The sequence below is a fragment of the Sciurus vulgaris genome (genome assembly GCF_902686455.1).
Source record: "Sciurus vulgaris genome assembly, chromosome: 12".
NCBI lineage: Eukaryota > Metazoa > Chordata > Mammalia > Rodentia > Sciuridae > Sciurus > Sciurus vulgaris.
Window position 1 is genome coordinate 20,071,954 of NC_136473.1, and position 23,679 is coordinate 20,095,632.

At 37.7% G+C, this 23,679-nt stretch overlaps 1 protein-coding gene and 1 pseudogene across 2 annotated transcripts in view; one reads left to right on the forward strand and one right to left on the reverse strand.

Moving 5' to 3' along the window:
- Positions 1 to 23,679, forward strand: part of LOC306641450 (protein adenylyltransferase SelO-like) — a 63,830-nt gene that overhangs the window by 23,753 nt on the left and 16,398 nt on the right. The window contains 9 exon segments of the mRNA XM_079106499.1: positions 133 to 200; positions 2,572 to 2,659; positions 5,689 to 5,758; positions 6,600 to 6,672; positions 6,999 to 7,082; positions 7,810 to 7,939; positions 12,533 to 12,577; positions 12,698 to 12,779; positions 12,877 to 12,969. Of these exon segments, the coding sequence (XP_078962625.1) occupies positions 133 to 200; positions 2,572 to 2,659; positions 5,689 to 5,758; positions 6,600 to 6,672; positions 6,999 to 7,082; positions 7,810 to 7,939; positions 12,533 to 12,577; positions 12,698 to 12,779; positions 12,877 to 12,969 (733 nt within the window).
- On the reverse strand, positions 9,335 to 12,519 carry LOC306641456 (large ribosomal subunit protein eL8-like; annotated as a pseudogene). The gene has a single exon. The product of its transcript is annotated as a large ribosomal subunit protein eL8-like (transcript).

Genomic DNA, 23,679 nt, shown 5'->3' on the forward strand with positions numbered 1-23,679 from the left:
ATCATATTCTCTTCTGCAATGTGTTAGGAAAATACAGCAGATAAATCTCTGAGAACATGTTCTCTTGTAGTTTCTTATCATTTAAGGTATTTCTTCATAGCAGATAAATGGTTGGATTTGCTTTTGTTTCAGCCTGGTTGTAAGTGATGATGAAGTATGGCGAGATCAGTTCTACAATGGAAATATTTCGAAAGAACGAGGTAACTGTTTTTAGAATCCTTATATAAAACTGAACTAAGTTCTTTAAGATCAACAGTTATTGGACATCTTTGTGATCATCTTAAAAACAATGCATGGTGGGGCTGGGGTTGTGCTCAATGGTAGAGCACTTGCCTAGCATGTGGGAGGCACTGGGTTCCATCCTCAGAACCACATAAAAATAAATAAAATAAAGGTATTGTGTCCATCTACAACCTAAAAAAAAAACCATTGTTCTCCAAGATGTAATTTCAGCATTGCAGTATCAGAATAGAGTAGCCTTTCCTGTATCCTTAAATCACCAATCCATCCATTTCAAAGGCAAATATCTGGAAAGTGAACAAAAATGTTTAAGAATAGCTGGGAAAAATGTCACAAAGCCAATACAGAAAGGTTCTTATATTTCACTCCCAGGAGAGCCCCACAGATCTTTCCAAAGAGCCTGATTACTGTGACTCTATGTTCTCTTCCAGTAAGCTGAATTTTCTTTTTCCTTTGCATTTAGTAATTTAGAAACAAAAAACTAGTAAGGGGGTGAGAAAGTATGCTGTAGAGGCACATTTGCACGTTTAGAGAGGCAAAAGAGACGGAGAGAGACTTGACTCTGAATCTCTGGGGAAGAGAGGAGACCTGAAGATTAACAATTAACATTTTAAGAGCTTAAAAGTGAAGCTGTCAAGAACTATTGACAGTACTTTGATAGTACTTTTATCCTAATATTTGCCCAGGAACCATGATTAGTGGTGGACAAGAAAAAGGATACATGAAAACTGGAAGTGGTTCTTCAAGAAATAGCTTTGTGACTTGGGCAAGTCACTTAAACATTCTGCCCCTTAGTTTCTTCACCTAAAATTAGGGGGTTAGACTTAATGTCTTCTCATGCTAAATTGAGCGATTTACTGACTCTTCATTAAGGAGACACTTAGAATACTTTTTTGAGTTTTTACGTATTTTCCTAGATGTTTCTACATCTTTTGTTAAAAAAAAAAGCACATGAAAACTATCCAGGTTAGTATTAGAATGAGTCTTGACTCTGTGGATAAGGTATTCAACCCAGAAAATACTACCCTTTCTGTTTTTACCATTGGACTAAACTCTAGTGGGTCCAAAATTAATAAGTATAACTAGTCCCTGTTCTTAAGAAACTCAAGAATCTTTGTAGAAAAAAGACTCAAACTCATGGAGCAAATTAATAATAAAAAAATGAGAGGTCATTAAAAGGGAGATCAGTTGAGCTTTATGGAGGAAGCAGGAATTGATCCTGAGCATAAGGTTAGGTAGGAGTTCAGTAAGGAGAGAAGAGGGAGTGGGGTATGTGGAAGAGGGGAGACCAGCACAGGCAAAGACCTGAGGGAGCATTGAGCCTGGTAGTCTACTGAAGGACAGACAGCACAACAGAGCAGGGACTTGCTTTACTCTGGCATAGACTTCACCTCGACATACAAATGATGTTAACACAGCATTTTGAAAAACCAAAGGCCGAACGAATGTTTTCCCTGATAAGTGGAGAACGATATATAATGGGGGTGGGGTGTGGAGAGTGAGAGAAGAATGGGGGAACTTTAGAGTATGTAGAAGGAAATGAAGGGGTAATGAAAAATGGTGGAATGAGACAGACATCATGACCCTATGTACATGTGTGATTACACGAATGGTATGAATCTACATCATGCACAACCATAGAAATGAAATGATGTACCCCATTTGTGTACAATGAATCAAAATGCAGTCTGTAAAAAATTAAAAAGTAAATAAATAATTTAAAAAAAGAATATCTATGAAAGAAAACTTGGTATTTTAACAGAAAGGTAAATACATTGTATCCATGTCAAAAAAAAAAGAGAAAGAAACATGGATTCTGTTTACTAATTGTATTAGTAATGTCTATAAGCAAAACAGAGGAAGACAATAGAAAATAAAAAGACAAAATGCATGGATTCATTTTATTTCTTCAGTATATTTTTAAGTTAGAACATATACAAGAATATTAGTTAATTCTCAATTAATTACTGGTCTGGAAGACATTTATAATAAACCTAAGCAAAATAAATAATTTAATAATTCCTTACTTCAGGATGAGATACAGGGAAAGGGCCACAGTTGATGAGGCAGTGGAGAATCTGTAGTCTGCAGATAATAGCCACTTCTCAGCCTTGAGCCTTGCTGTTTCTACACGTGTAATGGTTCTAAGCATTCTGATCTGGATGATAGAAAAAAACTCTTGACTGTTCATACGGTAGAACTTAGTTGTTTTTTTGGTAAATTAAGTAGTTATCTTCTTTTTTTATTAACATTTAATTTTAAGGCAAACATTTTACTGTTATTGGCGTAGCTTAACATAGTTTTAAGCTAAAATAAGTGTTTCTTTTTAAGGTGCAGTAGTGCTGCGTGCTGCAAAATCATGGTTTAGAATTGGATCATTAGAAATTTTGGCTCATCATGGTGAACTGGATTTATTGAGGTTAGAAAATTGCTTTTGGTTACAAAATTCCTTTTTTTTTAAAGTTATTTCCCCGATTTTACTGAGAGGTAATTTGTTATAAAAAGTGTACATATTTAAGGTATACAATGTGATGTTTAGACATGTATACATTGTGAAATGATTATCACAATCAAGCTCATAAACATATCTATCTCTTCCGGGTTACTTTGTGTATATGTATGTGTGGAAATACTTAAGATCTACTCTGAGGAAATTTCAAGTATACAATATATTATTATTAACCTCGGTCCGTATGTGAGGTCCACAGAACTTATTCATGTTATTACTAAAACTTTGTGCCCTTTTATTAACATCTCTCCCTGTCCCGGCCCCTGGTAACTGCCATTTTTTCTCTATTTCTGTTAAGTCATCTTCTTTAGATTCCACATGGAAGTGCACTCATGCTGTATTTGTTTTTCTGTGCCTGCCTTCTTTCACTTCACATAATGTCTTCCAAGTTTATCCATGTTGTTGCTAAAGCTAAGAAAATTACACTTTTTAAAAATGGTAAAAACAAAAAAGTAGGGGAAATGCTTATTTATGAGCTATGAAGTTAAATATTTTGTTTTCTTATAAGTAAAACTGAGAATTTCAATTAACTCTGTGTGTGTGTGTGTGTGTGTGTGTGTGTGTGTGTGTTGCTGCGTGTCAAACTCAGAGCATCACACATGCTAGGCAAAAACTACCACTGAGCTACACTCTCAACCCTCAGTTAATTATTTTTAACACTTGCTATGTGTCAAATACCTTGTGAGGTTTCTAGGAAGTTAAAAAAAAAAGAAGAAGGATAACACCCAGTGGTCCCTTTTCTCCAGGGATTTATTATGTAATATGCAACCTGATTATAGCTGAGGGTCTTCATGCCTCTGAGAGCCACGGGAAAGTAATTCAAACTCCCGGTTGTGCAGCCTCATTAGCTCTCCTCCCAGTGCTAGGATTCCCGGGTTCATCCCCTCTCGTCTGTTCCTTTACACATGGATTGACCCAGCAGTGAAGTTCAGCCCGTCAACAGAACAGACAAGCAACAGTCCAGATTTACACAGAGCCTTTAGGATAGAGTACATCTCTCTGGAGATTTCTACGGGGGAGCCAGAAGAGAGGTTGTTTCATCTTCCATCATTCTCTGTTGTCTCGGTGCCTGCTGGGATCTGTGCACACAAAACTCCATCTTCTTCAAGCCGACTTAGCTAATTGTTACTTCAGACAAAAACACTTCCTCCTTTAAGAGGAGTTCTATTTCCATGTTAAGATTATACAGTTTTTAAAAATCATTATAAATATAGAAGAAAAATTCTGCTAGACTCTTGTATCATTTGGAATGAGGATCCTATATTGTAGTTCTTGGTGTAGGAAATCTCATAAATGAGAATTATTCCTCGTGTGACAAATGAGAAAAAAATGATGGAAATGAATCGTTAACACTTACTATGACTGCTCCGAGTCTCTCTTTTAACAAATGTTTACTGAGTTCATGGTCATTCTGCTGTAGGAGAGAGTCGTTTGTTTTCCCTGGGTATTATTTCTAACCACCCATTTACTTTCTGGGCTCACTATTGCTTGAATTCCCTCTGTGTGGTAGTCAGCTTTTCATTACTGTGACCAAAATACCTGTCCAGAGCAACTTAGAGGAGAAGTTTATTTTGTCTCATGGTTTCAGAGGTTTAGTTTGTGGTTCACCAAGTCCATTGCTCTGGGCGCAAGGTGAGACAGATTATCATGGTGGAAGGACGAGGTGGCAGCCAGGAAGCAGAGAGAGGGAAGCAGGGAAGAGGCCTCAGGAAAGAGAAAGGCTTCAGAGGCAGGCTCCCAGCACCCCAACTCTTCCAGCCATACCCTATCTGCCTGTAGTCACCACCTACTTTATTTGCTATTAGATCAGAGCACTCAGATTCAATCATTTTACCTCCAAACATTCCTGCATTAACACAGGAGCTTTTGGGGACACCTCACATCCATTGGAATGTTCTATCTAGTGACTGTACTTCACTTATATCTCTGCATTTGATTCGTATTGTTCAGTAATTCATCCTTGACATGCCTCCTCCATTGGCTAACAGGACATTGCTCTCCTATTTCTGTCTAGATATTAGATAAACTCTACTCCTATTGTTTTGACTGAGTTATAGTAATTTCCAAATCATATTTACAACCCATTTTGTTTTCTGAATTCCTTCTTATTCAATGCAGTCAACTCTAGTGGTTAGTCAATTAACTAAGATAGTTGGTTAAAATAGAAAATAAAAATATAATAGTAGATAAGCGCTTGAAATATTTTAACTCAGTCATTTGCCAATTCTTTGTCACCTTATTTGTGAAGTTTTAAGTGGCCATCCACATATAATCTTTCCCTGTTCTCTTATTGCCTTATTGCTATACTTTAAAAATACTTCTTTTCTTTTTTTTCTTTTCCTATATTTTTGGGGGGTGGAATATCAGGGATTGAAGCCAGAAGCACGTAACCACTGAGCCATATCCCCAGCCCTTTTTGTTTTGATTTAGAGACAGGGCCTTGCTAAGTTGCTGAGGCTGGCTTTGAACTTGCAATCCTCCTGCCTCAGCCTCCTGAGCCACTGGTATAGTTGTGCACCACTGTCCTGGCTAAAGGTTTCTATTCTTACATTTATTGTACTGCAATATCCTGATTTCTACACATGTTCTTCTTCCCTAACAGACCATGAGCTCTGGCCTGGATCTTACCATTCTTTTTCCTAGTACTTGTCCAGGTTTTGGCATACATTAGGTACTCAATGAGTGTTTATTGAGCTGATCTGAACTTGTAACTTAATAAGGTAGACTCTAATATGATTTTTGAAGCATACTTCTATTTTTGGTGTTGAAGAAATATTTTTCTTTTGCCATTTTGGCTTAATTCTTATTAAAGCTTATTCTTAAAATTTTTAAATTTTAAGGTTGATCTAATGAATTCATAAATGCTGAGGGTAGATTGAGATGCTTGGATATGCAGCCCTGTATTCTGAAGAATATTGACACTATCTCCTTCTCTCCAGGACACTATTAGACTTCATCATAGTGGAACATTTTCCCTCCATAGATGTCAAAGAATCTGATAGATATGTGGTAAGTGGGACTCCTTTTTCTCTCGTTGGCCTACCAGTGTTAGAGAGCTGGGACAGGAAGTGCAGAGCACTTTGAACATTTCATCAGAGGGAGATGAGATGAACCATATTGTAGACAAGACAGGTGTTCTGTTTGAAAGATGCCTCAAAAAAAGCAGGTGTTCCTACATCCCAACTGCTTGTTATTTTTTGGCATTTATAACTTGGTCATATATCTTCCTCCCTCACATAGTAGGTATATAGATATTTCTATAGTAATAGTTGAAAAGTAAACCAAATACCTAATAAGAAAACATGATTTCCTATTCTTGTGGGAGGTTCTCAATCTTCATAGCCCTCTTTGTTCTTTCAACAATTACAGAAAAGGGAATTCTGTTATTTTTCTTGGTGACACTGCAAAGTTTGTAACTCCCAATGCTTTACTTTAACTCCCTTGTGAATTTTATTCAATTTTTCTTCTTGCTCATGGAGGATGTTGATCATAATGCCATATCTGAGTCTCTTAAATATATTATTTCTGGATGAAATATTAAAATATTATTTTATTCCATTTTACTTACATGTGTGTATTTCTGTTCTTTAATTGCCTCCCTTTTTTAAAAGTAGTTGTAGATGGACACAATACCTTTATTTATTTATATGCGGTGCTGAGGATCGAACCCAGTGCCTCGCACGTGTCAGGCAAATGCTCTACCAATGAGCCACAACCCTAGCCCTTTAATTGTCTTCTGATACATGTTTGAATTCTTCCCATATTCTTAAATATGTACATTGTTTAAAGATCATAAAAGATTGTATCATATGCTATAAAAAAACCGAAAAACTCCTGAATTTTATTTTAGGATTTTTTTTCTACTGTGGTATCTGAGACAGCACAACTTATTGCCTTGTGGATGTCTGTTGGCTTTGCTCATGGTAAGTTATCTATTGAATTCTTCTGATGAGAAAGTAGAATTAATTTTTTTTCAAACTTAAAGTTGTATTTTTATGTATTTAAAAATATTCCTATGTCCTAGCAGCTCAGGAGACTGGGGAAGGAGGACTGCAAGTTTAAGGGCAGCCCCAGAAACTTAGCAAGACCCTAAGCAACCAGTTAAACTTTCAATTTGTAATCTAAGTTTGTTTGGTCTCTGAAAAATGTGATATTCCTGTGACCTTTTCTATTCTGAATAATTTTATAGAGTTAAAAGAAAAAGTTTGTTATTTTAATATTGTGTTTTCAGAATTTTCTGTTGTTTCAGGTGTTTGTAATACTGATAACTTCAGTTTGTTATCCATTACAATTGACTATGGTCCATTTGGTTTCATGGAGGCCTATAATCCAGGTATGTATGATTTATATATATTTATGTATTTCATTTTTAAAAATCACAGGTTTACTTTAAACTGTTATAAATAATATAGTGATATAGTGTAGAAAGAATTGGGTTCATTCATAAAATGGTTTCTTTTATGCCTGCTCTATCTTTTGGGTACCACAAATGATATAACAGTGAATCTTTTGGTGGTCTCTGAATTACACGTTAGAGAAGATGACATAAAGTGTATCAGGGAATATGTTGTTAGACAGACCTGGGCTTGAGCTTTGGTGTCTGGACCTTGGAAACTCCTCACTTCACTCATACATAAAATACAGGTGACAGTAATACCCTACCCAGTGGAGGGCTCGGGAAGGCTGTGGATAGGGCAGCACTTTGAGCTGGAGTTTGGGATACATATGTGATTGGGGTGTAGCTCAATGGTAGAACACACCCCTTCTTGTACAAGGCCCTGGGTTCTATTCCCAGGATGCTCTTCTCCCCACCAAAAGAAGAAATAGATATGTGATGAACTAGAAATTCTTATAGGTTAGAAATGTATTCCTCTACTAGGCAAATATTCATATTTTAAGAACTTTTAGTGTGCATGGGTATATTGAGTTAAATATTTAATGTCAGAACTATTTATCTAATAAATATATATTTATTAAGTTTAAATATAACCTTAAAACATAAAAATGCTATTTATTTATAATTATCCCCATTTTTAAGCTATAATATCTGTTTTAAATAGATTTTGTACCAAACACATCTGATGATGAAAGAAGATATAAAATAGGAAATCAGGCCAATATTGGAATGTTTAATTTAGGCAAGTTGTTGCAAGCTCTAAACCCATTACTGGATCTTAGGCAAAAGCAGCTGTGAGTAAATCTTAAATCTATGTGAAAATATATTGTATGATGATCACTTTTTGAAAAACAAGAAACTAACTTTTTTAAGGAAACATTTGTTAAATACTGAAGGTATACACACACATCTATATATAATATTTACTATAAAACTGTATGTGTTTATTTATTTTTGTGGTACTGCAGATTGAAACCAGGGCTTCTCTACCACTGAGCTACATCCATGGCTTCTCTTTATTTTTTATTTGGAGATAGACTCTTGCTAAGTTACTTTGGCTAGCCTTGAAATTGTGATCCTCCTGTCTCAGCCTCCTGAGTATCTGGAGTTACAGGGGTGCACATGTTGTCTGGATCAAGCTATATAGTTTTCTCTAGCACAATTTGGACTTTTTTCCATGGTAACTAAGGATAAAGTCTTTATTGTTTATTGCTTTTGAGATGTTATGAGAGCTGAGTTTATTTCCTACTTGATCCAAGGGTGATTTAGCACTATGTTTCTTAATTTCTAGTTAGTGGGAATTATTGTCAATATTTTTATTTTTATCTTTTTTTTTTTAAACAGTACTGGGAATTAAACCCATGACCTCAAGTATGCTAGACAAGTACTCTACCCCTGTGGTACATCCTCACCGGTCCATATTTTTATAATCAAAAAATGTTTTTGGTAAAACCTCTATTTTTCAGAATATGATGAGGGTTCTTTGTGGGCCAACATAAAATATTTTTGGACATGTTTAACAATCACACATAAAAATGCATATTCCATAGCCAAAGGTTTTAATATATCAAAGTGAGGGTATTAATTATGTTATTAAAGTTCTTCAGGATACTTTTTTTAAATGTACTAGAAAAGTTTGATTTTTAAGAGATGCATATTAAGAGCTTCTTCTTTAGGCTCAGAATGTGGTTTAATGGTAGAGTGTTTTCCTAGCATGTGTGAGGCCCAGCACTGCAGCAAAAAAAGAAACAAAAATAACAACAAAAGTCACAAACAACTTCGTTTTTTTTGTTTGTTTGTTTGGTTTGGAGGGGTACCAGGGATCGAACCCAGGGGTGCTTAACCACTGAACCACATATGTAGCCCTTTTTATTGTTTATTTTGAGACAGGATCTGGCTAAGTTGCTTAGGGCCTTGCTAAGTTGGAGGCTGGCTTTGAACTTATGATCCTCCTGCCTCAGCCTCCTAAGCCGCATGAGCCACCATGCCTGGTTAATTGTATTTTTTATCAAGTTTTTAAAATTGTCTGAAATTTGCATTTTTATTCTATTTATTTATTTATTTATTTATTTATTTATTTATTTATTTATTTATTTATTTATTTTTTCGGTTTCCGAGTATTTTACTGATATATATAGCTTTTTCATGCAAGTTACACAATGTTTCTAAAGCTCCCACACTGCGGGGCATGTACTTGGTACAGACAAGTTTACTGCCTTTAGCCCAAGACACTGGACGAAGGACAATTTATTATTTTTATGTACAGAAACCCAGCAGTGTACATTCATCCCAATTTTGTGGCGAGTTCTTTAGCCCTTGTCTTTTCCAGCTTGGTGATGCGAGCCACAGATTTTGAACCCAGGACGTTGCCTCCCCAGTGGCTACGGACTCATCATATCTGTCATTGTAGTTGGTCCTGATAGCTTCCACCGTCTTAGCCAGAGCTCCTTTGTCTTCTGAGTTCACCTGTGTGAAGGCAACTGCGGTGCACGTCTTCCTGTGAACCAGGCGTCCCAGCCTGGCCTTCCCCTTGATGACCCAGTAAGGGACTCCCATCTTGCAACACAGGGCTGCAGGAAGACGGCCAGCTCGATGGGGTCCACGTCATGTGCAGTCACCACCACTGAGCCTTCTTGTTCTCTACCAAGGTGGTGACAGTACTGACCCCTGCTCGAGGGACTGGTGGTTTCTGTGGGGACATCCCCCTTGCCAGCGACCTGCTTCTCAGCCGGGGCCAACAGCCTCTGCTGCTTCTCCCGCTTCCTCTCTGGTCTGTACTTGGCCAGCTTGAGCAGCTGGGTGGCTGTTGGCGTCCAAGGCCTGGGTGAACTGGTTAATGCGGGAGGCACTTTGAGCTGCTTGTAGAGAATAGCCCTTCGCCGCTGTAGCCGGATGTAGCGGGGCCACTTCACAAAGCGAGTAAGGTCCCTTTTGGGCTGGATGTCCTGTCCGATGCCAAAGTTCTTCGATCTCTTCTCGAACAGCGGGTTCATCACCTTCTTGGCTTCCTGCTTCTTGACCACGTTGGGGGCCGGAGCCACCTTCTTCCCCTTGGCCTTCTTTCCTTTCGGCATCTTGGGCGGCCGGAAGAGAAAGAAAGTGCATTTTTATTATTGTATTATTAGTGCATACAGATCTTTACTTACATTTTCTTCAAAAAAGTATCTTCTACCTTCCATAGTTCTTCATCATCAGTATGCTGTCACCACCCCCACCCCTCTTTCCTTATCCTTTTTAAATTTGAAATACTCATTCAGGTTTCCCCTGTTGGTTCTTACTAAGTGGTGTAGGGCCTCACTAAGTTGCTGAGGCTGGCTTTGAACTCATGATCCTCCTGCTTCAGCCTCCCAAGCTTCTGGGATTACAGGCGTGAGCCACCGCACCCAGAAGTACATCTTCGGTTTAAAGAGTCTGTGCCTTTAGCATTCCATCATCCTCTCATCCCTCCATTTATAGTCATTTCAATACTTACTACCATTTTGTTTCCATGGTTTTATCTTGAAGTCTCTGCCTCAGTTACTCTCCAAGTATTTCACACATACAGGAAATATAGGTACATTCTCTAAATTGCATAACCCTTAGTGTTTAATTTTACTCTGGTAAATGATTGATATCAGTATATTAGTATGGATTCAGTTGTATGTAGCAGTATTTTATCATGCACATTTATCTGCAGACCTAAGCCATGTTCTCCAGACTAGTTTTTTTGGTAATAAAGCTGAAATTTTAATTTCCATCTATCAATTATTCAGAATTTAGACTAAAGAGAAAAGGGATATTTGTCTTTTTCAAACAAGAGTAAATAATGATTAGATAAATTTGCAATGTTTAGAGTTATTCAAATTGAAATATCATTTAGCAAATATACATGAGTGATAATCTGAATACATTAATAACAGAAAATGTTAAGATATTTATTGGTTCATCCACTGGACATTGAGCTCTGTAAATGCAAGGACAATATTTTAATAATTTCTGTGTCTCTAATGCATTTGATGAAAGCTAAAATAAATCTTAAAAAATTTAAAAATTTTTTTGCAGTATTGGGGACTAAACCCAGAGTCTGCACGTTAGGAAAGTGCTCAGCTACATCCCCAGCCCTATATTATACTTTTTTTCCCATCACCTTCCTCCTTACTCCCCACAAAATCTAAAATTTACCATTTCCAATACATGATCCCAAACAGAAATCAGGGCATATAGTGATATTTTTTAGCCACAGTAGCAAAAATATTACTAAAAAATTTAAATTTTGCATGTCTTCTATTGTTTTCTTAATTTAACTAAAAATATTGGAAATACAGTCACATAGTTAAAAATCAAAGTGGTATAAAATGATGGTCATTAAGCAATATTGCTGCCACCCTGTGTCCCATCAATTTTATATCTGATTTGCCCTGCAGAGTTCATTGATTCAACTAGTATTTATTGAGGCACTCAATGTGTTCCTAACACTGTTCTGAGTGCTAAAGCACAGAGCAATGACTAAAACAGCAGAGGGAAAAAAGCCCAGTAGTACTTACTTTTGGAGGGAAAGACAGTCAATAAATAAAATAAGTTAATTATATAGAATACTAAGAGTCGAGCACTATGGAGGAAAACGAAGCAAGGGATGGTGGCGTTTAGAATTTTAAAAGAATAGTCAGCACTGGAGTAAAGACTTGAAGGGTTTTCAGGAGCAAACCATGCAAATATCTGGGGGAAGGACACTAAAGGCAAGGGGACAGCCTGTGCAAAGGTCCTGAGGTGGAAGTGTGTGTGGTGTGCTTAAGGAACAGCAAGAATGTCAGTGTGACTGCACAAAATAAGTTGGGGGAAGTTACAGGAGATAAGGTCAGAAAGGTAAAGGGAATGGAATTTCAGAATGGGTTAAGCTTTTGAATAATTTAAGATATACTTTGGAATGTTAAGAGATAGTTTATTTAAAGATGTGTTTAAGGTGAAAAATCTTTAAGTTTTATATTTCCATAAAACATTTTATTGTTATTTCATACTTTCAGACAAATAAAATGTTTGAATCGAGTGAGATATTTGTAATTCATTATTTTGGCTCTAAATGATTTTTTAAATTCACCAAAAAAAAAAAAAAAAAAATGTCTGTTACTCTGTTGGTATTTTAGATACATATCCACCTTGATCCCACAAGCTAATTGTTTATGGTGAAGACATGATCTGACCTGTACTATCTCCAAATCTTTGAGACAATATACTGGTAGTTTTCTTTGAGATATAATATATAATTAAACTGCTAAGTTGTAATTAGTAACATTTAATCTCCATGTGACTTAATATATATGAAGGTTCTCTTTAGTCTTACAAAATATAATTTGAGAATGTTAATTTTAAATCAAAGTTTAACTGTTTTTCTTTTTTACTCCTCATCCTAGTGCTGCTCAGATTCTTGATCGGTACCCTGCTCAGTATTATGCAAGGTTTGTCAGTCTTGAATATGTGTTCTTGAATCTGTATTAAAACGTCTTGGTTATTTGGAGGAAAATTGATAAAGTAGTGAGAATTTTAATAACAAATTGAACTGACATTTTTCCTTGTAGGTTCAGAAAATTGTTCAAAGCCAAATTGGGATTACTTGGAGAAAAGGAGGGTGATGATGAGTTAATAGCATTTCTCTTACATGTGAGTTTATCATTTTATGTATTTTTATTAACATTTGAATTACTTCACAGTGTCTTTTTGAAGACTGGAGATTGCTAAATGTCATTACTTTCATTAGCTCATGGAAAAGACAGAAGCCGATTTTACAATGACATTTCTACAGCTCAGTGAGATTACGGAGAGCCAGTTACAGGAGCTCAACATTCCTCAGGTATTAACTTGTGACAGTGGCTTTTTTCTTAATTCAGTTTTCTTTAACGGGTTTATTGACATATCATTATATATTACAGAGTCCCACTCATGTGACTATACAATTGAGTTGTTTTTAATGATTAACAGATATGTGTAATTGTCATAATTCAGTTCTAGAACAATTTTATCACTCTAGAAATATCCCTGTGTTCAATCCTTGTTTCTACTTCCAGCCCCAAGTGATTGCTAATCTGCTAATCCACTTTCTAGATATTTCATATCCCTGGAACCACATAGTAGGTGAGCTTTGGTGCCCAGCTTCTTCACTTAGTGTAGTTTCAAGTTCATCCATGTTGTGAAGTACATCAGTAGTTCTTTTCCCGCTACTGACTGTGGGACTTTGTCCATGTGTGGATACACCACATTTTTCTTGTCAACTTACCACTTGATAGACATTGTGTTGTTTCCATTTTTTGACCATTATGATTAAATGCTACTATAAATAATGATATACAAGTTTTTGTGGATATATGTTTTTATTTCCCTCGGGAAATGAAAAAAGGCAATATGAGTCATAGGAGTAGAATTGCTGGATTGTTTAGTAGATTCACGTTTAATTTTTTAAGAAACTGCCAAACTTTTTCTAAAGTGGCTGTGCTTGATTCACTGTTAAGAATATGTGTTGCCTTTTCATTTCAATGCGAATACATAGGATTTATGGAATGACATGGGTATATTTAAGGAGTCTGGTGAACTTTTAAAAAAATTTTTTTAGTTGTAGATGGACATGATATATTTATTTTTATGTGATGCTGAGTATCAAACCCAGTGCTAAGCAAATGCTCTACCACTGAGCCACAACCCCAAGAAGTCTGGTGAATTTTAAAGTGATTTTTCATAGACATGTTCAGAATCTAGAAGTCGCCAGAAATGTAGTTTATTAAACCTGGGGACCAAAACCTACTAATATTGTACAAGACCTGAAAACAAAGTCCTAAAGTCCATGTCGTTTGAGGGAATAGCTCAATGTAGTAATAATGGTAAAATTTTCATTAATTCTTTAACTCATTTTCTGTCAGCATTTTCTGTCATGTCTGATGAGGCCCCTTCTTAAAGGCATTTTCATGCTAAGAGCACGTAGTCTGGAGATCCGGCGGCAGAATATCATGGTAGCTATGCCTGGAGCCGGGAGTAAGCCCTACGGGTCTCCTAGTCCGTCGGACCTGCATCTCCATACACCGCATAGATCAGTATGTCTTGAATTAAATGCAGATGTGGAGTCCAGAGAGGAAGCAAAGGGTGGACGACTTCTCTTTGGGGCCCTAGATCCAGTCGCAGTCACGAAGGGAAGTCACAGGATGTAGAAGTAGGTCCTACGGAATTTGAGTCGAGATGTCTCCATCTAGTAGCTGAATACGCTTGAGCTCCTCATTTCACTCCTCCAAGTCCCGGTGCCTCATCACTAACACAGGCAGTCAGACCCGATCGCCCACCCACCTCCTCCCCGCATGTTTAAATAGGTGGTGTAGTCACCTAATTAATAACCCTTTCTCCATCCACACATTCCCCTCACCCTGCTCCTGGGAGAAACCATTTTTATTAATTTCTTAAATTGTACTTCTAGCATTTCTTGGTGCAAATGAAAGTGTATATGTGTTTTTTCATATTAAACAGAGCCTATTTATATAATACATGCTTTTACTAATGTGGTATAATATATCCTGAAGATCTTTCCATGTCAATAAATAGAAAGAATTCTCATTCTTTTTATGGTGCAAAACACTCTATTTGTTGAAGTACCTTATTTTATCTAACCAGTTCCCTACAGTGGGATTTGCGTTGGTTGTTATTAGGGCATATATAGATTATTTCATTTGGTACAGATGTAGGGAATTTCCAGTAATGAAGTTCTAGGTTAAAGGACATGCATTTGTAATTATGCTAGATCTTATCGAATTGCTATAGCCTTGGATATTTTGAATTTTTATCAGAAATATGCCATTGTCCTGCTGTAACTGTGGGGGACTAGTTTGAGGACCCCAAAGGATACCACAGTCTGTGAATACCCAAGTTTATCATATAAAATGATGCAACATTTGCATATAACCTTGGTTCATCCTCACACATACTTTTAAGTTGTATCTAGATTACTTATGGTACCTAATATAATGTCAATACTTACAAATAGCTATCACACTATACTGTTAAGGGAATAGTGAGGTTGGTCCATTCAGTACAGACCTGATTTTTTCCTGAATATTTTTGATCTGCAGTTGATTGAGTCCATGGACATAGAACCTGCAACTAAGGAGGGCCAACTGCCTTTATTTTTAAGAGGGAAATTTTTATTAATGAAAAAGATCAAAATGAATGCTGGAAAAGAAAATACTATGATTTTCTTCAAGGTTTATTTCCCTGATATTTTTGATCCATTTGTTAAAAGTAGTCTCAGGCTTAGCATCACAAAATTTTACACTGGGAATGACCTTTAAGATCAATTCATCTTACTATATGCAGACAAAGAAACTTTAAATGACTGACCAGTTTCACAGAGCAGGACATTATAAAGTCAGAACTAGAACCAACATTTCCTGCTGTCCTTTTCATTATGCCATTTCTGCCAATTTTTTCTTTGTTAATACCATTTTAGTGATTTGGCATTTTAAGCACCATTATTGGACCAAAAATAAGTCTTAGTTTTCATATGTAGTGCAACTGAGGCAAGAAAAGTTTTTTTCAGTCATTTCAAAAGGTAGTAATTGTAATGATTGCAGAGAGCAAGCAGATTAGGTGGCTGTGGATCTAACCTTCACTTGCTTTGTTTATAAGACAGGAATAATAACAACAGCAACAATATCTGCCTCATATGTACTCCATAGTTGTTAGTGATCAGTGGCAATGCATAGGTAGTTCTTTTAATTTCAGCCCTGTGAGTGGGATTCTGAGTATAGAGTCCATGTAGGGTTTGAAGGAATGGTATCATAATGGAAACGATTGACAGGAGACCTCAGCCTCTTGTCACTTACTTTAGAATTATTAAACAGAAATAGTTGTTTTCAGCATGTTAAATAGGAGTTAACCAGTTAACTAAGATTGTTTGAAAAAAAAGCATGGCAATTATTGTTAAGGTGGGTATAGATCACACTTACTATTTGATGTACTTACAGATATAGAATAGCTATAAATTGCAAATCTTAGGAGTGATTTGAATAGAAGAATGTCTGCCTGTTTAGTTGGAACTACCGAAATGCAGAAAAAGTTAACCAATAAGCATTTTTGTTGTAATTTAAAAATATATGTGATTTGTTTGTTACAATTATAATTTAATTAGTGATAACCAGTAATCATCATTTTATGTGTGGAAAACTGGGACAAACTAATGTTAAATTGACTTGCTCAAGTTCATGACAGGTATAAATATTTAAATTACCAAGAGTTGGAAATTGGACCAAGGTTTCAAGATGGTGGACTAGAGGGTGGCTACATTTCATGTTGCTCCAGGACTCAGGATTCAAAAGAGGAGATATTGAGAGACTTGGGACCAACTCAAAGCAGCCGGGTGAGTCTCTCCCGTTGGGAAGGCGTCCCGGATGGGGCGGTAGTCCCGGAATGCAGGGAACTTTGTGAAGTAGAGCTGCCGGCGAGACGCCCCTCCCCCGCTGGAGCAGTGAACTCGGACAACTGGGAGCATCGGAGAGGAGGCCGCTCAGCACAGCGCTGGGATTAGGGGCAACGACTGGGGCTCCGGAGGCTACCCAGGGGAGGAGCGGTGAGGAGAGCTGTGTGGACTCAGAGCACCGGGGCCTGCCCTGAGGAGGAGGAGGAGAAGGAGCGCGGCCGCTTGGGTTCGGAGTGACTGCACCAGAGCTACAGGCGGTTGCCAGAGGAGGGGCTGCGTGGCGAGCTGTTTGGACTCAGACCACTTCTGAACACCGGGGCCTGCCCTGAGGAGGAGGAGGAGGAGGAGGAGGAGGAGGAGGAGCAGGGCGGGTCGTTTGGACTCGCAGTGACTGCATTAGAGCTCCAGGCGGCTGCTCAGAGGAGAAGGCGAGTGGTGAGTGGTTTGGACTTAAAGCGACCGCTCCTGAACACAGGGGGGCTGCCTGGAGGAGGAGCATGGTGGGTCGCTTGGTTCCAGTGGCCGCACCAGAGCTCCGGGCGGCTGCCCAGGGGAGGCGTGAAGCGGGTCACGTGGATTCAGAGCCACTCTGAGCGACTGCTCCTGAACACCCGGGGGGTTACCTGGAGGAGGAGGAGGAACAGGGCGGGTCACTTGGACTCGGAGTGATTGCGCAGGGCTACGGGCGGTTGATGGGAGGAGGAGGCACGCAGTGAGTTGCTTGGACTCCCAGTGACTGCACCAGAATACTGGGTGGCTGTCTGGAAGAAGAGGCGTGCGGCGGGTCTCTGGGACTCAGAGCGATTGTACAGGGCCCCAGGTGGCTGCTCAGAGGAGGGGCCGCATAGCCAGGCGATTAGGTGCAGAGCAGGGTCCCAGGATCTAGGAGGCTTCTTGGTGGAAGAGCCGCATAGAGACACGCTTAGGGGCAGAGCGAAGGTTCCAGGACTGCGGGCAGATTCTCTGAGGAGGGGCAGCCTAAGGAGATTCATCTGTGAAGGGTGAGGCTCCCAGGCCCAGGAGGTAGGGCCAGGCCCCTGGGAACTTTGCAGAAGAAGGCAGCCCAGCCCAGGCGGTAGCTGTAAATTGAGGGGAACCTCTAGGAGGCGAACTGACCAGCGAGACCTCCCCACCGGGTGAGTCTTCCCTGCCGGGTGAGGTTTCCCCAAAAGGACGGTAAAACCAGACACAGGCCCAAACAGGCCTTGCCTCAGCCCACAGCCTAGTTCCCCTTTGGATGACCATTGGTCAACAAGTGGAGGCACCTCTGCCCACTAGCAGGGAATATACCCCACCTGAAGGCCACCACTCCTAGAGAGGCAGCTTCCTTGTGGAGCACCGCATTCTCAACTTCCTCCAAGACTTCAGCCTACTGAAGGCTAAGGGGGGATATATATAGAAATCTTCAAGGACATTGTAAGTCAATAGAGGAAATCTGCAATATCTCAGTGGTCCACTGATACCTGAACAATATGAGAAAACAAGGAAAGAAAATGCCGCAAAAAAATCTAGATGTTACATCAATAAAACCCAATGACAGCATGGCAGAAGAAATGACAGAAAAGGAGTTCAGAATGTACATAATTAAAATGATCAGGGAAGCAAACGATGAGATGAAAGAGCAAATGCAGGCATTGAATGATCGCACCAATCGACAGTTAAAAGAGCAAATACAGGAAGCAAACGATCATTTCAATAAAGAGTTAGAGAAACTGAAAAAAAACCAAACAGAAATCCTTGAAATGAAGGAAACAATAAACCAAATTAAGAACTCCATAGAAAGCATATCCAGTAGGATAGAACACCTGGAAGACAGAACCTCAGACATTGAAGACAAAATATTTAACCTTGAAAACAAAGTTGAACAAACAGAAAAGATGGTAAGAAATCATGAACAGAATCTCCAAGAACTATGGGATATCATGAAAAGGCCAAATTTAAGAATTATTGGGATTGAGGAAGGCCTAGAGAAACAAACCAAAGGAATGAACAATCTATTCAATGAAATCATATCAGAAAATTTCCCAAATCTGAAAAATGAAATGGAAAATCAAGTCCAAGAGGCTTATAGGACTCCAAATACACAAAATTACAACAGACCCACACCAAGGCACATTATAATGAAAATACCTAACATACAAAATAAAGACAGAATTTTAAAGGCTGTGAGAGAAAAGAACCAAATTACATTCAGGGGGGAACCAATACAGATATCAGCAGATTTTTCAATCCAGACCCTAAAAGCTAGAAGGGCCTGGAACAACATTTTTCAAGCCCTGAAAGAAAATGGATGTCAACCAAGAATCTTATACCCAGCAAAACTTACCTTCAAATTTGATGACGAAATAAAATCCTTCCATGATAAACAAAAGCTAAAAGAATTTACAAAAAGAAAGCCAGCATTACAGAACATTCTCAGCAAAATATTCCATGAGGAAGAGATGAAAAGGGAGGAATTATCCTAAAGGAATTGTCAAATAAAGGAGGAACCAAGTAGTATCAAACAAATAAATAAATAAAATTTAAAAAATGAACCAAATGACCGGGAAACCAAATCATATCTCAATAATAACCCTGAATGTTAATGGCCTGAATTCATCAATCAAAAGACATAGACTGGCAGATTGGATTAAAAAGAAGGATCCAACAATATGTTGCCTGCAAGAGACTCACCTCATAGAAAAAGATACCCATAGTCTAAAGGTGAAAGGATGGGGAAAAACATACCATGCACATGGACTCAGCAAAAAAGCTGGAGTATCCATCCTCATTTCAGATAATGTGGACTTCAAGCCAAAGTTAGTCAGAAGGGATAAAGAAGGTCATTTCATACTGCTTAAGGGAAGCATAAATCAGCAAGATATAACAATCATAAACATCTATGCCCCAAACCGTGGCTCATCATGCATGTCAAACAAATCCTTCTCAATTTCAGAAACCAAATAGACCATAACACAGTAATACTAGGTGATTTTAATATGCCTCTCTCACCACTGGACAGATCTTCCAGACAAAAATTGAACAAAGAAACCATAGATCTCAATGACACAATAATTTAGACTTAACGGACATTTATAGAATATACCATCCAACCAAGAGCGAATACACTTTCTTCTCAGCAGCACATGGATCCTTCTCTAAAATAGACCATATATTATGCCACAAAGCTAATGTTAGCAAATACAAGAAGATAGAGACACTACCTTGTATTCTATCAGATCATAATGGATTGAAGTTAGAAATAAATGAAAGACTAAAACACCGAAACTATTCCAATATCTGGAGATTAAACAATATGCTATTATATGATGAATGGATAACAGAAGATATTAGGAAGGAAATTTAAAAATTCTTAGAGGTAAATGAGAACAAAGGAACATCATATCAAAATCTCTGGGACACTATGAAAGAAGTACTTAGAGGAAGATTTATTTCATGGGGCGCATTCAACAAAAGAAGTAAAACTCGACAAATAAATGACCTAACACTACAGCTCAAAGCCCTAGAAAAAGAAGAACAGACCAGCACCAAAAGTAGTAGAAGACAGGAAATAGTTAAACTCAGAGCTGAAATCAATGAAATTGAAACAAAAGAAACAATACAAAAAATTGACAAAATAAACAGTTGATTTTTCAAAAAAAATAAACAAAATTGATAAACCTTTAGCCACACTAACAAAGAGAAGATGAGAGAAAACCCAAATCACTAAAATTCGGAATGAACAAGAAAGTATCACAACAGACAGGATTGAAATACAAAACATAATTAGAAGCTATTTTGAAAATCTATACTCCAACAAAATAGAAAATTTCGAAGACATCAACAGGTTTCTAGAGACATATGAATTGCCTAAACTGAACAAGGAGTACATACACAGTTTAAATAGACCAATTTCAAGTATGAAATAGAAGAAGTCATCAAAAGCCTACCAACAAAGAAAAGTCCGGGACCAGATGGGTTCTCAGCCGAGTTCTACAAAACCTTTAAAGAAGAGTTCATTCCAATACTTCTCAAAGCATTCCATAAAATAGAAGAGGAGGGAACCCTCCCAAACTCATTCTATGAAGCCAATATCACACTGATACCTAAACCAGACAGAGACACATCGAGGAAAGAAAATTTCAGAGCAATATCCTTAATGAACATCGACGCAAAAATTCTCAACAAAATTTTAGCAAATCGCATACAAAAACATATTAAAAAGATAGTGCACCATGATCAAGTGGGTTTCATCCCAGGGATGCAAGGTTGGTTCAACATCAGGAAATCAATAAACGTAATTCACCATATTAATAGACTTAAAGTCAAGAATCACATAATTATTTCAATAGATGCAGAAAAAGCATTTGATAAAATAAAGCACCCCTTCATGCTCAAAACACTAGAAAAAATAGGGATAGTGGGAACATTCCTTAACATTGTAAAGGCCATTTATGCTAAGCCCATGGCTAATATCATTCTAAATGGTGAAAAACTGAAAGCATTCCCCCTAAAAACTGGAACAAGGCAGGGATGCCCTCTTTCACCACTTCTATTCAACATCTTTCTTGAGACTCTAGCCAGAACAATTAGACAAACAAAGAAATTAAAGGGATACGAATTGGAAAAGAAGAACTCAAACTATCCCTGTTCGCTGATGACATGATTATATATTTAGAGGAACCTGGAAATTCCGCCAGAAAACTCTTAGAACTCATAAATGAATTCAGTAAAGTAGCAGGTTACAAGATCAATGCTCATAAATCCAATGCATTTTTATACATAAGTGATGAATCTTCAGAAAGAGAAATTAGGAAAACTACCCCATTCACAATAGCCTCGAAAAAAATAAAATACTTGGGAATCAATCTCACAAAAGAGGTGAAAGACCTCTACAATGAGAACTATACAACACTAAAGAAAGAAATTAAAGAACACCTTAGAAGATGGAAAGATCTTCCATGTTCTTGGATAGGAAGAATTAATATTGTCAAAATGGCCATACTACCTAAAGTGCTATACAAATTCAATGCAATTCCAATTAAAATCCCAATGACGTACCTTACAGAAATAGAGCAAGCAATTATGAAATTTATTTGGAAGAATAAGAAACCCAGAATAACTAAAGCAATCCTTAGCAGGAAGAGTGAAACAGGGGGTATTGCAATACCAGATCTTCAACTCTTCTACAAAGCAATAGTAAGAAAAACGGCATGGTATTGGTACCAAAATAGAAAGGTAGATCAATGGTACAGAATAGAGGACACGGACACAAACAAATAAATACAATTTTCTCATACTAGACAAAGGTGCCAAAAATATGCAATGGAGAAAAGATAGCCTCTTCAACAAATGGTGCTGGGAGAATTGGAAATCCATATGCAACAGAATGAAACTAAACCCATATCTCTCACCATGCACGAAACTAAACTCAAAATGGATTAAGGACCTCGGAATCAGACCAGAGACCCTGCAGATTATAGAAGAAAAAGTAGGTCCAAATCTTCAACTTGTTGGTCTAGGATCAGACTTCCGTATCAGGACTCCCATAGCACAAGAAATAAAAGCTAGAATCAACCACTGGGATAGATTCAAACTAAAAAGCTTTCTCTCAGCAAAGGAAACTATCAGCAATGCGAAGAAAGAACCTACAGAATGGGAGAATATCTTTGCCAATCATACTTCAGATAGAGCACTAATCTCCAGAATATATAAAGAACTCAAAAAACTTTACTCCAAGAATTCAAATAATCCAGTCGACAAATGGACTAAGGAAATGAATAGACACTTCACAGAAGAAGATCTACAAGCAATCAACAAACATATGGAAAAATGTTCAACATCTCTAGTAATAAGAGAAATGCAAATCAAAACCACCCTAAGATTCCATCTCACCCCAATTAGAATGGCGATTATCAAGAATACGAGCAACAACAGGTGTTGGAGAGGATGTGGGGAGAAAGGTACACTGATACATTGCTGGTGGGGCTGCAAATTAGTGCAGCCACTCTGGAAAGCAGTGTGGAGATTCCTTAGAAAACTTGGAATGGAACTGCCATTTGACCCAGCTATCCCACTCCTTGGCCTATACCCAAAGGACTTAAAATCAGCATACTACAGAGATACAGCCACATCAATGTTCATAGCTGCTCAATTCACAATAGCCAGACTGTGGAACCAACCTAGATGCCCTTCAATTGACGAGTGGATAAAGAAACTGTGGTATATATATACAATGGAATATTACTCAGCCATAAAGAATGATAAAATTATGGCATTTGCAGGCAAATGGATGAAATTGGAGAATATCATGCTAAGTGAGATATGCCAATCTCAAAAATCCAAAGGACGAATGATATCGCTAATAAGTGGAGGATGACACATAATGGGGGGGAGGGAAGGGTTAGTGTTAGGGTTAGAGTTAGGGTTAGGGAGGGGGGCAAGTATGGAGGAAGGAAGTGCTGTATAGAGGGTAAAGAGGGGTGGGAGGGGTGGGGGGAAGGGAAAAAATAACAGAATGAATCAAACAACATTACTCTATGTAAATTTATGATTACACAAATGGTATGCCTTTACGCCATATACAAATAGAGAAACAACATGTATCCCATTTGTTTACAATAAAAAAAAAAGAAAAAAAAAAAAGAGGTGAAAGACCTCTACAATGATACAATGAGAACTACAGAACACTAAAGAAAGAAATTAAAGAACACCTTAGAAGATGGAAAGATCTTCCATGTTCTTGGATAGGAAGAATTAATATTGTCAAAATGGCCATACTACCTAAAGTGCTATACAAATTCAATGCAATTCCAATTAAAATCCCAATGACGTACCTTACAGAAATAGAGCAAGCAATTATGAAATTTATTTGGAAGAATAAGAAACCCAGAATAGCTAAAGCAATCCTTAGCAGGAAGAGTGAAACAGTGGGTATTGCAATACCAGATCTTCAACTCTACTACAAAGTAATAGTAACAAAACGGCATGGTATTGGTACCAAAATAGAAAGGTAGATCAATGGTACAGAATAGAGGACACGGACACAAACAAATAAATACAATTTTCTCATACTAGACAAAGGTGCCAAAAATATGCAATGGAGAAAAGATAGCCTTTTCAACAAATGGT